Source organism: Eleutherodactylus coqui, chromosome 8 (genome assembly GCF_035609145.1).
Source record: "Eleutherodactylus coqui strain aEleCoq1 chromosome 8, aEleCoq1.hap1, whole genome shotgun sequence".
Classification (NCBI taxonomy): Eukaryota; Metazoa; Chordata; class Amphibia; order Anura; family Eleutherodactylidae; genus Eleutherodactylus; species Eleutherodactylus coqui.
Genome location: NC_089844.1, coordinates 206,257,669 through 206,274,821, shown reverse-complemented (window position 1 = coordinate 206,274,821; position 17,153 = coordinate 206,257,669). Strand labels below are relative to the sequence as shown.

Here is a 17,153-nt window from a genome sequence, read left to right as displayed (position 1 = left end):
GTGTGCAGTGAACACGTTACGCAACGCAGTGCCCACTGAGGAGAGAGCGCCGGCACACGTATGCAGTGAACACATCATGCACCGCAGTGACCAGTGAGGAGAGCGCGCCGGCACACGTCTGCAGTGAACACGTTACGCAAAGCAGTGCCCACTGAGGAGAGCGCGCCGGCACACGTGTGCAGTGAACACATTACGCACCGCAGTGCCCAGTGAGGAGAGCGCGCCGGCACACGTATGCAGTGAACACATCACGCACCGCAGTGCCCAGTGAGGAGAGCGCGCCGGCACACGTGTGCAGTGAACACATCACGCTCCGCAGTGCCCAGTGAGGAGAGTGCGCCGGCACACGTGTGCAGTGAACACATCACGCACCGCAGTGCCCAGTAAGGAGAGCGCCGGCACACGTGTGCAGTGAACACATCACGCACCGCAGTGCCCAGTAAGGAGAGCGCGCCGGCACACGTGTGCAGTGAACACATCACGCACCGCAGTGCCCAGTAAGGAGAGTGCGCCGGCACACGTGTGCAGTGAAGACATCACACACCGCAGTGCCCACTGAGGAGAGCGCGCCGGCACACACGTGTGCAGTGAACACATCATGTACCGCAGTGCCCACTGAGGAGAGCGCGCCGGCACACGTGTGCAGTGAACACATCACGCTCCGCAGTGCCCAGTAAGGAGAGCACGCCGGCACACGTGTGCAGTGAACACATCACGCACCGCAGTGCCCACTGAGGAGAGCGCGCCGTCACACGTATGCAGTGAACACATCACGCACCGCAGTACCCAGTGAGGAGAGCGCGCCGGCACACGTGTGCAGTGAACACATCACGCACCGCAGTGCCCACTGAGGAGAGCGCGCCGGCACACGTGTGCAGTGAACACATCACGCACCGCAGTACCCAGTGAGGAGAGCGCGCCGGCACACGTGTGCAGTGAACACATCACGCACCGCAGTGCCCAGTGAGGAGAGCGCGCCGGCACACGTATGCAGTGAACACATCATGCACCGCAGTACCCACTGAGGAGAGCGCGCCGGCACACGTATGCAGTGAACACATCACGCACCGCAGTGCCCAGTGAGGGTAGCGCGCCGGCACACGTGTGCAGTGAACACATCACGCACCGCAGTGCCCAGTGAGGAGAGCGCGCAGACACACGTATGCAGTGAACACATCACGCACCGCAGTACCCAGTGAGGAGAGCGCGTTGGTACACGTGTGCAGTGAACACATCACGCACCGCAGTGCCCAGTGAGGAGAGCGCGCCGGCACACGTGTGCAGTGAACACGTTACGCAAAGCAGTGCCCAGTGAGGAGAGCGCGCCGGCACACGTGTGCAGTGAACACGTTACGCAAAGCAGTGCCCAGTGAGGAGAGCGCGCCGGCACACGTGTGCAGTGAACACGTTACGCAAAGCAGTGCCCACTGAGGAGAGAGCGCCGGCACACGTATGCAGTGAACACATCACGCACCGCAGTGCCCAGTGAGGAGAGCGCGCCAGCACACGTGTGCAGTGAACACATCATGTACCGCAGTGCCTACTGAGGAGAGCGTGCCGGCACACGTATGCAGTGAACACATCACGCACCGCAGTGCCCAGTGAGGAGAGCGCGCCGGCACACGTGTGCAGTGAACACGTTACGCAAAGCAGTGCCCACTGAGGAGAGAGCGCCGGCACACGTGTGCAGTGAACACATCACGCACCGCAGTGCCCAGTGAGGAGAGCGCGCCGGCACACGTATGCAGTGAACACATCACGCACCGCAGTGCCCAGTGAGGAGAGCGCGCCGGCACACGTGTGCAGTGAACACATCACGCACCGCAGTGCCCAGTGAGGAGAGCGCGCCGGCACACGTATGCAGTGAACACATCACGCACCGCAGTGCCCACTGAGGAGAGCGCGCCGGCACACGTGTGCAGTGAACACATCACACACCGCAGTGCCCAGTAAGGAGAGCGCGCCGGCACACGTGTGCAGTGAACACATCACGCACCGCAGTGCCCACTGAGGAGAGCGCGCCAGCACACGTGTGCAGTGAACACATCATGTACCGCAGTGCCTACTGAGGAGAGCGTGCCGGCACACGTGTGCAGTGAACACATCACGCTCCGCAGTGCCCAGTAAGGAGAGCGCGCCGGCACACGTGTGCAGTGAACACATCACGCACCGCAGTGCCCAGTGAGGAGAGCGCGCCGGCACACGTATGCAGTGAACACATCACGCACCGCAGTGCCCACTGAGGAGAGCGCGCCGGCACACGTGTGCAGTGAACACATCACACACCGCAGTGCCCAGTAAGGAGAGCGCGCCGGCACACGTGTGCAGTGAACACATCACACACCGCAGTGCCCAGTGAGGAGAGTGCGCCGGCACATGTATGCAGTGAACACATCACGCACCGCAGTGCCCACTGAGGAGAGCGCGCCGGCACACGTGTGCAGTGAACACATCATGTACCGCAGTGCCCACTGAGGAGAGCGCGCCGGCACACGTGTGCAGTGAACACATCACGCTCCGCAGTGCCCAGTAAGGAGAGCGCGCCGGCACACGTATGCAGTGAACACATCACGCACCGCAGTGCCCAGTGAGGAGAGCGCGCCGGCACACGTGTGCAGTGAACACATCATGTACCGCAGTGCCCACTGAGGAGAGCGCGCCGGCACACGTGTGCAGTGAACACATCACGCTCCGCAGTGCCCAGTAAGGAGAGCGCGCCGGCACACGTATGCAGTGAACACATCACGCACCGCAGTGCCCAGTGAGGAGAGCGTGCCGGCACACGTATGCAGTGAACACATCACGCACCGCAGTGTCCAGTGAGGAGAGCGCGCCGGCACATGTATGCAGTGAACACATCACGCACCGCTGTGCCCAGTGAGGAGAGCGCGCCGGCACACGTGTGCAATGAACACATCACGCAAAGCAGTGCCCAGTGAGGAGAGCGCGCCGGCACACGTATGCAGTGAACACATCACGCACCGCAGTGCCCACTGAGGAGAGCGTGCCGGCACACGTGTGCAGTGAACACGTTACGCAAAGCAGTGCCCACTGAGGAGAGCGCGCCGGCACACGTATGCAGTGAACACATCACGCACCGCAGTGCCCACTGAGGAGAGCGCGCCGGCACACGTGTGCAGTGAACACATCACGCACCGCAGTGCCCAGTAAAGAGAGCGCGCAGACACACGTATGCAGTGAACACATCACGCACCGCAGTGCCCAATGAGGAGAGCGCGCCGGCACACGTGTGCAGTGAACACATCACGCACCGCAGTGCCCAGTGAGAGCGCGCCGGCACACGTATGCAGTGAACACATCACGCACCGCAGTGCCCAGTGAGAGCGCGCCGGCACACGTATGTAGTGAACACATCACGCACCGCAGTGCCCAGTGAGGGGAGCGCGCCGGCACACGTATGCAGTGAACACATCACGCACCGCAGTGCCCAGTGAGGAGAGCGCGCCGGCACACGTGTGCAGTGAACACGCAGCACATCAATATGCCTGCGCTCATACGTAACACCCACAGCGAAAAAGGCGGCTTCTTGCGTGGTGTGAATACGCATTTCTGTGGCTGCCTGCAGACGCCTGTGTGGACGAGCCCCTGCAAATCACCCTTAGAGACCCCACGCTTCTCAAGCACTACCAGACTACAGAGATGGCCTTCAACGCCTCTGTAGAACTACATCTCCCGTGATGCCCGACAGCCGCACAGCCTCATGGGGGATGGAGTCCAGGAAGCGGCAGCACGTCGCGGGGTGATGACGTCGCCGCTGGACTTGCAGCCGTAAAGGAAGGTGTGCTGCGAAGCAAGGAGGGCAGCCAGGACTGCGTGCACCGCGATGCCGCCGAAGAAGCCCGCAGCCCCCCAGGCCACGAAGAAGACGGAGCAGAAGAAGAAGGAGAAGATCATAGAGGTGACTGCAGGCCGCCCCGGGCCTCCGTGCTAACGTGTCCGCCTGCCAGAGCCCCGAGAGCGGCCACCGGCACCACCTGTCAGCGCGGCGCCTGCACCTACCGCTCCTTATGTACGGCCCCGGAGCGCTTATATACTGGTGGCCCTTATATACTGGTGGCCGTTATATACTGGTGGCCGTTATATACTGGTGGCCCTTATATACTGGTGGCCGTTATATACCGCCCCGGAGCCCTCATATACTGGTGGCCCTTATATACTGTTGGCCGTTATATACCGCCCCGGAGCGCTTATATACTGGTGGCCGTTATATACTGGTGGCCGTTATATACCGGAGCGCTTATATACTGGTGGCCGTTATATACTGGTGGCCGTTATATACTGGTGGCCGTTATATACCGGAGCCCTTATATACTGGGGGCAGTTATATACCGCCCCGGAGCCCTTATATACTGGTGGCCGTTATATACCACCCCTGGGCCCTTATATACTGGTGGCCGTTATATACCGCCCCGGCGCCCTTATATACTGGTGGCCGTTATATACCGCCCCGGAGCCCTTATATACTGGTGGCCGTTATATACCGCCCCGGAGCCCTTATATACTGGTGGCCGTTATATACCGCCCCGGCGCCCTTATATACTGGTGGCCGTTATATACCGCCCCGGAGCCCTTATATACTGGTGGCCGTTATATACTGGTGGCCGTTGTATACCGCCCCGGAGCCCTTATATACTGGTGGCCGTTATATACCGCCCCGGAGCGCTTATATACTGGTGGCCCTTATATACTGGTGGCCGTTATATACCGCCCCGGAGCGCTTATATACTGGTGGCCGTTATATACTGGTGGCCGTTATATACCGCCCCGGAGCCCTCATATACTGGTGGCCCTTATATACTGTTGGCCGTTATATACCGCCCCGGAGCGCTTATATACTGGTGGCCGTTATATACTGGTGGCCGTTATATACCGGAGCGCTTATATACTGGTGGCCGTTATATACTGGTGGCCGTTATATACTGGTGGCCGTTATATACCGGAGCCCTTATATACTGGGGGCAGTTATATACCGCCCCGGAGCCCTTATATACTGGTGGCCGTTATATACCACCCCTGGGCCCTTATATACTGGTGGCCGTTATATACCGCCCCGGCGCCCTTATATACTGGTGGCCGTTATATACCGCCCCGGAGCCCTTATATACTGGTGGCCGTTATATACCGCCCCGGAGCCCTTATATACTGGTGGCCGTTATATACCGCCCCGGCGCCCTTATATACTGGTGGCCGTTATATACCGCCCCGGAGCCCTTATATACTGGTGGCCGTTATATACTGGTGGCCGTTGTATACCGCCCCGGAGCCCTTATATACTGGTGGCCGTTATATACCGCCCCGGAGCGCTTATATACTGGTGGCCCTTATATACTGGTGGCCGTTATATACCGCCCCGGAGCGCTTATATACTGGTGGCCGTTATATACTGGTGGCCGTTATATACCGGAGCCCTTATATACTGGGGGCAGTTATATACCGCCCCGGAGCCCTTATATACTGTTGGCCGTTATATACCGCCCCGGAGCGCTTATATACTGGTGGCCGTTATATACTGGTGTCCGTTATATACCGGAGCCCTTATATACTGGGGGCAGTTATATACCGCCCCGGAGCCCTTATATACTGGTGGCCGTTATATACCACCCCTGGGCCCTTATATACTGGTGGCCGTTATATACCGCCCCGGAGCCCTTATATACTGGTGGCCGTTATATACCGCCCCGGCGCCCTTATATACTGGTGGCCGTTACATACCGCCCCGGAGCCCTTATATACTGGTGGCCGTTATATACCGCCCCGGAGCCCTTATATACTGGTGGCCGTTATATACCGCCCCGGCGCCCTTATATACTGGTGGCCGTTACATACCGCCCCGGAGCCCTTATATACTGGTGGCCGTTACATACCGCCCCGGAGCCCTTATATACTGGTGGCCGTTATATACCGCCCCGGCGCCCTTATATACTGGTGGCCGTTACATACCGCCCCGGAGCCCTTATATACTGGTGGCCGTTATATACCGCCCCGGCGCCCTTATATACTGGTGGCCGTTATATACCGCCCCGGCGCCCTTATATACTGGTGGCCGTTATATACCGCCCCGGCGCCCTTATATACTGGTGGCCGTTATATACCGCCCCGGAGCCCTTATATACTGGTGGCCGTTATATACCGCGCCGGAGCCCTTATATACTGGTGGCCGTTATATACCGCCCCGGAGCCCTTATATACTGGTGGCCGTTATATACCGCCCCGGAGCCCTTATATACTGGTGGCCGTTATATACCGCCCCGGAGCCCTTGTATACTGGTGACCCTTATATACTGGTGGCCCTTATATACCGCCCCGGAGCGCTTATATACTGGTGACCCTTATATACTGGTGGCCGTTATATACCGCCCCGGAGCGCTTATATACTGTTGCCCGGTATATACCGCCCCGGAGCCCTTATATACTGTTGCCCGGTATATACCGCCCCGGAGCCCTTATATACTGTTGCCCGGTATATACCGCCCCGGAGCCCTTATATACTGTTGTCCGGTATATACCGCCCCGGAGCCCTTATATACTGTTGCCCGGTATATACCGCCCCGGAGCCCTTATATACTGTTGCCCGGTATATACCGCCCCGGAGCCGTTATATACCGGTGGCCGTTAGATACCGCCCCGGAGCCCTTATATACTGGTGGCCGTTAGATACCGCCCCGGAGCCCTTATATACTGGTGGCCGTTGTATACCGCCCCGGAGCCCTTACATACCGCTGGCCGTTGTATACTGCCCCGGAGCCCTTATATACTGGTGGCCGTTAGATACCGCCCCGGAGCCCTTATATACTGGTGGCCGTTAGATACCGCCCCGGAGCCCTTATATACTGGTGGCCGTTGTATACCGCCCCGGAGCCCTTACATACCGCTGGCCGTTGTATACTGCCCCGGAGCCCTTATATACCGGTGGCCGTTAGATACCGCCCCGGAGCCCTTATATACTGGTGGCCGTTAGATACCGCCCCGGAGCCCTTATATACTGGTGGCCGTTATATACCGCCCCGACGCCCTTATATACTGGTGGCCGTTATATACCGCCCCGACGCCCTTATATACTGGTGGCCGTTATATACCGCCCCGGAGCCCTTATATACTGTTGCCCGGTATATACCGCCCCGGAGCCCTTATATACCGGTGGCCGTTAGATACCGCCCCGGAGCCCTTATATACTGGTGGCCGTTAGATACCGCCCCGGAGCCCTTATATACTGGTGGCCGTTAGATACCGCCCCGGAGCCCTTATATACTGGTGGCCGTTAGATACCGCCCCGGAGCCCTTATATACTGGTGGCCGTTAGATACCGCCCCGGAGCCCTTATATACTGGTGGCCGTTAGATACCGCCCCGGAGCCCTTATATACTGGTGGCCGTTAGATACCGCCCCGGAGCCCTTATATACTGGTGGCCGTTAGATACCGCCCCGGAGCCCTTATATACTGGTGGCCGTTAGATACCGCCCCGGAGCCCTTATATACTGGTGGCCGTTAGATACCGCCCCGGAGCCCTTATATACTGGTGGCCGTTAGATACCGCCCCGGAGCCCTTATATACTGGTGGCCGTTGTATACCGCCCCGGAGCCCTTCTATACCGGTGGCCGTTGTATACCGCCCCGGAGCCCTTATATACTGGTGGCCGTTACCTACCGCCCCGGAGCCCTTATATACTGGTGGCCGTTACCTACCGCCCCGGAGCCCTTATATACTGGTGGCCGTTAGATACCGCCCCGGAGCCCTTATATACTGGTGGCCGTTAGATACCGCCCCGGAGCCCTTATATACTGGTGGCCGTTAGATACCGCCCCGGAGCCCTTATATACTGGTGGCCGTTATATACCGCCCCGGAGCCCTTATATACCGGTGGCCGTTATATACCGCCCCGGAGCCCTTATATACTGGTGGCCGTTATATACCGCCCCGGAGCCCTTATATACTGGTGGCCGTTATATACTGGTGGCCCTTATATACTGGTGGCCGTTGTATACCGCCCCGGAGCCCTTACATACCGCTGGCCGTTGTATACCGCCCCGGAGCCCTTACATACCGCTGGCCGTTGTATACCGCCCCGGAGCCCTTACATACCGCTGGCCGTTGTATACCGCCCCGGAGCCCTTACATACCGCTGGCCGTTGTATACCGCCCCGGAGCCCTTACATACCGCTGGCCGTTGTATACCGCCCCGGAGCCCTTACATACCGCTGGCCGTTGTATACCGCCCCGGAGCCCTTACATACCGCTGGCCGTTGTATACCGCCCCGGAGCCCTTACATACCGCTGGCCGTTGTATACCGCCCCGGAGCCCTTACATACCGCTGGCCGTTGTATACCGCCCCGGAGCCCTTACATACCGCTGGCCGTTGTATACCGCCCCGGAGCCCTTACATACCGCTGGCCGTTGTATACCGCCCCGGAGCCCTTACATACCGCTGGCCGTTGTATACCGCCCCGGAGCCCTTACATACCGCTGGCCGTTGTATACCGCCCCGGAGCCCTTACATACCGCTGGCCGTTGTATACCGCCCCGGAGCCCTTACATACCGCTGGCCGTTGTATACCGCCCCGGAGCCCTTACATACCGCTGGCCGTTGTATACCGCCCCGGAGCCCTTACATACCGCTGGCCGTTGTATACCGCCCCGGAGCCCTTACATACCGCTGGCCGTTGTATACCGCCCCGGAGCCCTTACATACCGCTGGCCGTTGTATACCGCCCCGGAGCCCTTACATACCGCTGGCCGTTGTATACCGCCCCGGAGCCCTTACATACCGCTGGCCTTTGTATACCGCCCCGGAGCCCTTACATACCGCTGGCCGTTGTATACCGCCCCGGAGCCCTTACATACCGCTGGCCGTTGTATACCGCCCCGGAGCCCTTACATACCGCTGGCCGTTGTATACCGCCCCGGAGCCCTTACATACCGCTGGCCGTTGTATACCGCCCCGGAGCCCTTACATACCGCTGGCCGTTGTATACCGCCCCGGAGCCCTTACATACCGCTGGCCGTTGTATACCGCCCCGGAGCCCTTACATACCGCTGGCCGTTGTATACCGCCCCGGAGCCCTTACATACCGCTGGCCGTTGTATACCGCCCCGGAGCCCTTACATACCGCTGGCCGTTGTATACCGCCCCGGAGCCCTTACATACCGCTGGCCGTTGTATACCGCCCCGGAGCCCTTACATACCGCTGGCCGTTGTATACCGCCCCGGAGCCCTTACATACCGCTGGCCGTTGTATACCGCCCCGGAGCCCTTACATACCGCTGGCCGTTGTATACCGCCCCGGAGCCCTTACATACCGCTGGCCGTTGTATACCGCCCCGGAGCCCTTACATACCGCTGGCCGTTGTATACCGCCCCGGAGCCCTTACATACCGCTGGCCGTTGTATACCGCCCCGGAGCCCTTACATACCGCTGGCCGTTGTATACCGCCCCGGAGCCCTTACATACCGCTGGCCGTTGTATACCGCCCCGGAGCCCTTACATACCGCTGGCCGTTGTATACCGCCCCGGAGCCCTTACATACCGCTGGCCGTTGTATACCGCCCCGGAGCCCTTACATACCGCTGGCCGTTGTATACCGCCCCGGAGCCCTTACATACCGCTGGCCGTTGTATACCGCCCCGGAGCCCTTACATACCGCTGGCCGTTGTATACCGCCCCGGAGCCCTTACATACCGCTGGCCGTTGTATACCGCCCCGGAGCCCTTACATACCGCTGGCCGTTGTATACCGCCCCGGAGCCCTTACATACCGCTGGCCGTTGTATACCGCCCCGGAGCCCTTACATACCGCTGGCCGTTGTATACCGCCCCGGAGCCCTTACATACCGCTGGCCGTTGTATACCGCCCCGGAGCCCTTACATACCGCTGGCCGTTGTATACCGCCCCGGAGCCCTTACATACCGCTGGCCGTTGTATACCGCCCCGGAGCCCTTACATACCGCTGGCCGTTGTATACCGCCCCGGAGCCCTTACATACCGCTGGCCGTTGTATACCGCCCCGGAGCCCTTACATACCGCTGGCCGTTACCTACCGCCCCGGAGCCCTTATATACTGGTGGCCGTTATATACTGGTGGCCGTTATATACCGCCCCGGAGGCCTTATATACCGCTGGCCGTTATATACCGCCCCGGAGGCGTTATATACCGCCCCGGAGGCCTTATATACCGCCCCGGAGGCCTTATATACCGGTGGCCGTTAGATACCGCCCCGGAGGCCTTATATACCGGTGGCCGTTAGATACCGCCCCGGAGGCCTTATATACCGGTGGCCGTTAGATACCGCCCCGGAGCCCTTATATACCGGTGGCCGTTATATACCGCCCCGGAGCTCTTATATACCGGTGGCCGTTATATACCGCCCCGGAGCCCTTACATACCGCTGGCCGTTGTATACCGCCCCGGAGCCCTCATATACCGCTGGCCGTTGTATACCGCCCCGGAGCCCTCATATACCGCTGGCCGTTGTATACCGCCCCGGAGCCCTCATATACCGCTGGCCGTTGTATACCGCCCCGGAGCCCTCATATACCGCTGGCCGTTGTATACCGCCCCGGAGCCCTCATATACCGCTGGCCCTCGTATACCGCCCCGGAGCCCTCATATACCGCTGGCCCTCGTATACCGCCCCGGAGCCCTCATATACCGCTGGCCCTCGTATACCGCCCCGGAGCCCTCATATACCGCTGGCCCTCGTATACCGCCCCGGAGCCCTCATATACCGCTGGCCCTCGTATACCGCCCCGGAGCCCTCATATACCGCTGGCCCTCGTATACCGCCCCGGAGCCCTCATATACCGCTGGCCCTCGTATACCGCCCCGGAGCCCTCATATACCGCTGGCCCTCGTATACCGCCCCGGAGCCCTCATATACCGCTGGCCCTCGTATACCGCCCCGGAGCCCTCATATACCGCTGGCCCTCGTATACCGCCCCGGAGCCCTCATATACCGCTGGCCCTCGTATACCGCCCCGGAGCCCTCATATACCGCTGGCCCTCGTATACCGCCCCGGAGCCCTCATATACCGCTGGCCCTCGTATACCGCCCCGGAGCCCTCAAATACCGCTGGCCCTCGTATACCGCCCCGGAGCCCTCATATACCGCTCCGGGGGCCTTATATACTGGTGGCCGTTATATACCGCCCCGTGGCCCTTATATACTGGTGGCCGGTATATACCGCTCCGGGGCCCTTATATACCGGTGGCCGTTATATACCGGCCGTTATATACCGCTCCGGGGCCCTTATATACCGGTGGCCGTTATATACCGGCCGTTATATACCGCTCCGGGGGCCTTGTGTACCGGTGGCCGTTATATACCGCTCCGGGGGCCTTGTGTACCGGTGGCCGTTATATACCGCTCCGGGGGCCTTGTGTACCGGTGGCCGTTATATACCGCTCCGGGGGCCTTGTGTACCGGTGGCCGTTATATACCGCTCCGGGGGCCTTGTGTACCGGTGGCCGTTATATATCGCTCCGGGGGCCTTGTGTACTGGTGGCCGTTATATACCGCTCCGGGGCCCTTATATACCGGTGGCCGTTATATATCGCTCCGGGGGCCTTGTGTACTGGTGGCCGTTATATACTGCTCTGGGGCCCTTGTATTTTTTGACCATCTGAACCAATTACAGCGCAGCTACCCTTTCATATTCTGCCCTGTGATTGGCTGCGATGGGCAGATCTTCTTTTAGGGTTTGTTTACAATTGGGTAAATATTCTGCAGCGTTTCTTCAAGAGACCCAAAGCCCACGAGGGTGGAGCCACGTCTACTGGATACAGGCCACCCCAAACCTCCAGGCTCTTCCCGCTGTCGGCACCGCCTGGTGATGGGAGCGATGTGCTGCGGACGCAGAGTCTATGTCTTTCTCAGAAATGCTGCAGATCTTGCCACGGAATCTTCCACTAAGGCAGCATTCCCGCTACATGAAACTGTACCGCAAGACACTTATAACTACCGCCAACCGCGTGTACGTCTGAAGACATGCACAGCTCCATCCAGAACAGCCTATTACCCCCCAGCGTGGATCCAGAGGAAGGGGAAACCCCAAGGAGCTACGAGACAATTATCCACATTTAAAGGAAAAAATTCCTTCCTGACTCCAATCTGCCAATCGGAAAAATCCGTGGATCACCGACCCTCCGAGTGATCAGCGAGATAACATGTAACATTGTAACACTCAAAAAGGCGTCCAGAACCTCTTATACTCCTCCTGGGTATATTAGATGATGGGAGAGATCTCTGTACTGACCCCGGATATATCTATACATAGTTATTAGAGCGCCTCCTTGTTACAGTCCTGGGTACAATAGATGATGGGAGAGATCTCTGTACTGACCCCTGATATATCTATACATAGTTATTAGAGCGCCCCCTTGTTACAGTCCTGGATATAATAGATGATGGGAGAGATCTCTGTACTGACCCCTGATATATCTATACATAGTTATTAGAGGGCCCCCTGGTTACAGTCCTGGGTATAAATAGATGAGAGAGATCTCTATACTGACCCCTGATATATTATACACAGTTATTAGAGCGCCCCCTTGTTACAGTCCTGGGTATAATAGATGATGGGAGAGATCTCTGTACTGACCCCTGATATATTATACATAGTTATTAGAGTGCCCCCTTATTACAGTGCTGGGTATAATAGATGATAGGAGAGATCTCTGTACTGACCCCTGATATATCTATACATAGTTATTAGAGCGCCCCCTTGTTACAGTCCTGAGTATAATAGATGATGGGAGAGATCTCTGTACTGACCCCTGATATATTATACATAGTTATTAGAGCGCCCCTTTGTTACAGTCCTGGGTATAATAGATGATGGGAGGGATCTCTGTACTGTCCCCTGATATATCTATACATAGTTATTAGAGCGCCCCCTTGTTACAGTCCTGGGTATAATAGATGATGGGAGGGATCTCTGTACTGTCCCCTGATATATCTATACATAGTTATTAGAGCGCCCCCTTGTTACAGTCCTGGGTATAATAGATGATGGGGGAGATCTCTGTACTGACCCCTGATATATCTATACATAGTTATTAGAGCGCCCCTTTGTTACAGTTCTGGGTATAATAGATGATGGGGGAAATCTCTTCAACCGAGTGGGCTAATTGGCTTCTGCCTCTTGTGTTTTTTTTCCTTCCTCTGGATCAACAAGGGAGGTGGAAATGGGCCGAACTGGATGGACGTTGTCTCCCTTCAGCCCAACATACTAGGTTACCACCATATGTTACATAATTGACCTTTTCCCATTGGTCTGTGGGAATCTTGCATGTGACTGAGCTGATTGGCTATAATGAGGCCCTGAGCTGGTCACATGACCAAACCTACTGCTGTGCCTCTTCATCTAGTTGAATCTTGTGGATGAGATGTAATATATTTGTACTGTAGATGTACCCGCTGTTCGTCCAGCGCCCCTGAGAACTGTTCGCCACATGCCCGCCCATTAGAAATAATTGCAGTAAATTCTTGCAGTCTTTATGATGGCAGATTGGGCAAAAATGCTATTTATGTGCTGATATGCCAAAAGTCATGGGACAGGAACTGATATCATCTAGGACTTCTCTGGCCCGGCAGTATTCAGCAAGCTGACATGGCATTGATTCCACAAGTGGATGGAAAACCTGTGGAAGGATATTGCTTCTTTGGGACGGGCCCCCACAGCGCCGGGGTGTCTGTATGCTGGATTGGGCTTATGTCATAGGAACTCTCCAGAAGGCTCCTCCAACCAAACCTGGCAACTTGGCTCAATAGCAAGGGGTCCGTGCCACACAGGAACCCAACCGTTAGCCTGAAACAGTACTGTGACTCGATGGACCACCTAGCCAGATGCCGCTGGTTGCCACCTATTTATTATTTCATCCCTTAATGCTACGGGTCGTCCAGTAACGCCATCAGCTACGGGGTATGTATGAAGGGAGATTGTGGGGCAGCCCCACTCCCTACAACGTGGGTGCCGGCTGCTTCTTACAGCCAGCACCTACCTGCAACAGCAACGATAAGCCGCACTGCTCATCGGAGCTGTTAACCCTTTAAATGCCCAGACCGATGTTCAAGCGTCCTATACGGCCCCCAATGACGAGATTGCAGGGAGCCGTGCGGGTGTCATGGTAGCCGAGGCATGGTGGTCAGATCGCGCTCTAATGTGATGCTATGACCCTACATCACACTGAGGGGGCAGCGCAGCGCTGAAAGGTGCTCTAAGAAAAGGGGTTTGTAAATAAAAAAAAAAAAATAGATACTTGGTATCGCTGCGTCCGTAAAAGTCTCATCTTTCAAAGTAACGCATCATTTACCCCACGCGGTGAACGGCGTCCGAAGAAGAACACGCCAGTATTGCGTTTTTTATATATATATTCATTTCTGTTCACCCTATCCCCAAGAGATGTAATAAATAGCGATCACAAAGTGGTATCTACCAGGCGTCCCGCACGGCTGTGTCAACGGACGAATAAAGTTATTGCGGTCACAAGAAGGCGCCAGGAAATAACTTAAAGCTAAAAGTAGTAAAAAAGCAACAAGTCATCCCAAAAACCACATGTACTCCAAACCGCGGGGGCGGCGCTGGGGGCGTGGCCGTCTAGACGCGTTCTCACCCGGTAAGTTTGCCCTAACTACTCCTTGTCTTTTGTTGAAGGACAAGACCTTCGGCCTGAAGAACAAGAAAGGTGCCAAGCAGCAAAAATTCATCAAGAATGTCACCCAGCAGGTTAAATGCGGGCAGCAGAATCCTCGAGTGGTAAGTGGCAGCGCGGTAGGTGTGACCACAGAGCCGATGCCCCCTGGTGCCCACCGTCATACTGCCAGCCTGGGGCTCAACCTGCTCGGAATTAGAAATTTGACTGACTTTTGTCAGTCACACACTACCCCCAGTCCTTGTCTGGCTACATTACTGCGTGCGGTCCGCCCTCCCCCGCACTACTTGCCTGCGTGCCGTCCGCTCCCCCCCCCCCTCGCACTACTTGGCTGCGTGCCGTCCGCTCCCCCCCCCCCCCTCGCACTACTTGGCTGCGTGCCGTCCGCTCCCCCCCCCCCCTCGCACTACTTGGCTGCGTGCCGTCCGCTCCCCCCCCCCCCCTCGCACTACTTGCCTGCGTGCCGTCCGCTCCCCCCCCTCGCACTACTTGCCTGCGTGCCGTCCGCTCCCCCCCCCCTCGCACTACTTGCCTGCGTGCCGTTTGCTCCCCCCCCCCTCGCACTACTTGCCTGCGTGCCGTCCACTTCCCCCCCCCCCCCCCCCCTCGCACTACTTGCCTGCGTGCCGTCCGCTCCCCCCCCTCGCACTACTTGCCTGCGTGCCGTCCGCTCCCCCCCCCTCGCACTACTTGCCTGCGTGCCGTTTGCTCCCCCCCCCCCCTCGCACTACTTGCCTGCGTGCCGTCCACTCCCTCCCCCCCCCCCCCCCTCGCACTACTTGCCTGCGTGCCGTCCGCTCCCCCCCCCTCGCACTACTTGCCTGCGTGCCGTCCGCTCCCCCCCCCCCCTCGCACTACTTGCCTGCGTGCCCGTCCGCTCCCCCCCCCCTCGCACTACTTGCCTGCGTGCCGTCCGCTCCCCCCCCCCCCCCCCCGCACTACTTGCCTCCGTGCCGTCCGCTCCCCCCCCCCCCGCACTACTTGCCTCCGTGCCGTCCGCGCTCCCCCGGCCACGTACTACTTGCCTCCGTGCCGTCCGCAGCCCCCCCCCCCCCCCCCCCCCCCCCCCGTGCCGTCCGCTCTCCACCCCCCCCCCCCCCCCCCGCACTACTTGCCTCCGTGCCGTCCGCTCCCCCCCCCGCACTACTTGCCTGCGTGCCGTCCCCCCCCCTCGCACCACTTGACTGCGCGCCGTCCGCTCCCCCCCCCCCCCCCGCACTACTTGCCTGCTCGCCGTCCGCTCTCCCCCGCCCTGCTTTCCTGCGCGCCGTCCGCTCTCCCCCGCCCTGCTTTCCTGCGCGCCGTCCGCTCTCCCCCGCCCTGCTTTCCTGCGCGCCGTCCGCTCTCCCCCGCCCTGCTTTCCTGCGCGCCGTCCGCTCTCCCCCGCCCTGCTTTCCTGCGCGCCGTCCGCTCTCCCCCGCCCTGCTTTCCTGCGCGCCGTCCGCTCTCCCCCGCCCTGCTTTCCTGCGCGCCGTCCGCTCTCCCCCGCCCTGCTTTCCTGCGCGCCGTCCGCTCTCCCCCGCCCTGCTTTCCTGCGCGCCGTCCGCTCTCCCCCGCCCTGCTTTCCTGCGCGCCGTCCGCTCTCCCCCGCCCTGCTTTCCTGCGCGCCGTCCGCTCTCCCCCGCCCTGCGCGCCGTCCGCTCTCCCCCGCCCTGCGCGCCGTCCGCTCTCCCCCGCCCTGCGCGCCGTCCGCTCTCCCCCGCCCTGCGCGCCGTCCGCTCTCCCCCGCCCTGCGCGCCGTCCGCTCTCCCCCGCCCTGCGCGCCGTCCGCTCTCCCCCGCCCTGCGCGCCGTCCGCTCTCCCCCGCCCTGCGCGCCGTCCGCTCTCCCCCGCCCTGCGCGCCGTCCGCTCTCCCCCGCCCTGCGCGCCGTCCGCTCTCCCCCGCCCTCCTCCCCCCCGCGCTACTTGCCTTCTGTCTTACCCACCCTAATGGTACAATAAGGGCTCTACTACACACTTATTAATGGCGCTAGCTGCAGTTATTAAATGCACACATGCGCCCCACCCCAGTGCACATGCAGCCCGCCCTCATCTGTAGCCCCCCTCCAGGTTCGCAGTTGTTGGGGTCCACCATGTTTACACGAGCAGTTATGCGTCTGTAATATGGATGTACGTTCTGACCCGAGCTCAGAGCATCATGGGTAAACCGTGCACTCGGACACAGGTAACTGTAATATGCGCACCTAACACGGGCCGAAGAACGCACCCATGCTGTGTTTGCAAAATGACAAGCGAAAACCCAGCCTTGGGCCTCATTCACACGGGCCCACGCGAAGAAACCACCATGAGACCTTGTGTCGTGCCACTTACAGTCCATGATGTGTGTGACTACTGCAATGAGACTCAGTGGGGGTCCGGTACCCGTAATACGGGGCATATATACACACACACACCTTAGGCGGCTTTACAAAGAGTGTTTATACTTCTTATTTGGTCTGTGTTGTGGAGCTAATGTAAATCTGAATCATTGGATGACCCGGCTG

The 17,153-nt window shown here is 59.0% G+C and overlaps 1 protein-coding gene across 1 annotated transcript in view; it reads left to right on the top strand.

Annotated features, from left to right (window-relative positions):
- The first annotated feature begins 3,761 nt into the window (after window positions 1–3,761).
- Window positions 3,762–17,153, top strand: part of ZC3H15 (zinc finger CCCH-type containing 15) — a 28,842-nt gene continuing 15,450 nt past the window's right edge. Inside the window, exons 1-2 of the mRNA XM_066577256.1 lie at window positions 3,762–3,919; window positions 14,673–14,774. Of these exons, the coding sequence (XP_066433353.1) occupies window positions 3,845–3,919; window positions 14,673–14,774 (177 nt within the window). The 5' untranslated portion in view covers window positions 3,762–3,844. The remainder of the gene's footprint in view (window positions 3,920–14,672; window positions 14,775–17,153) is intronic.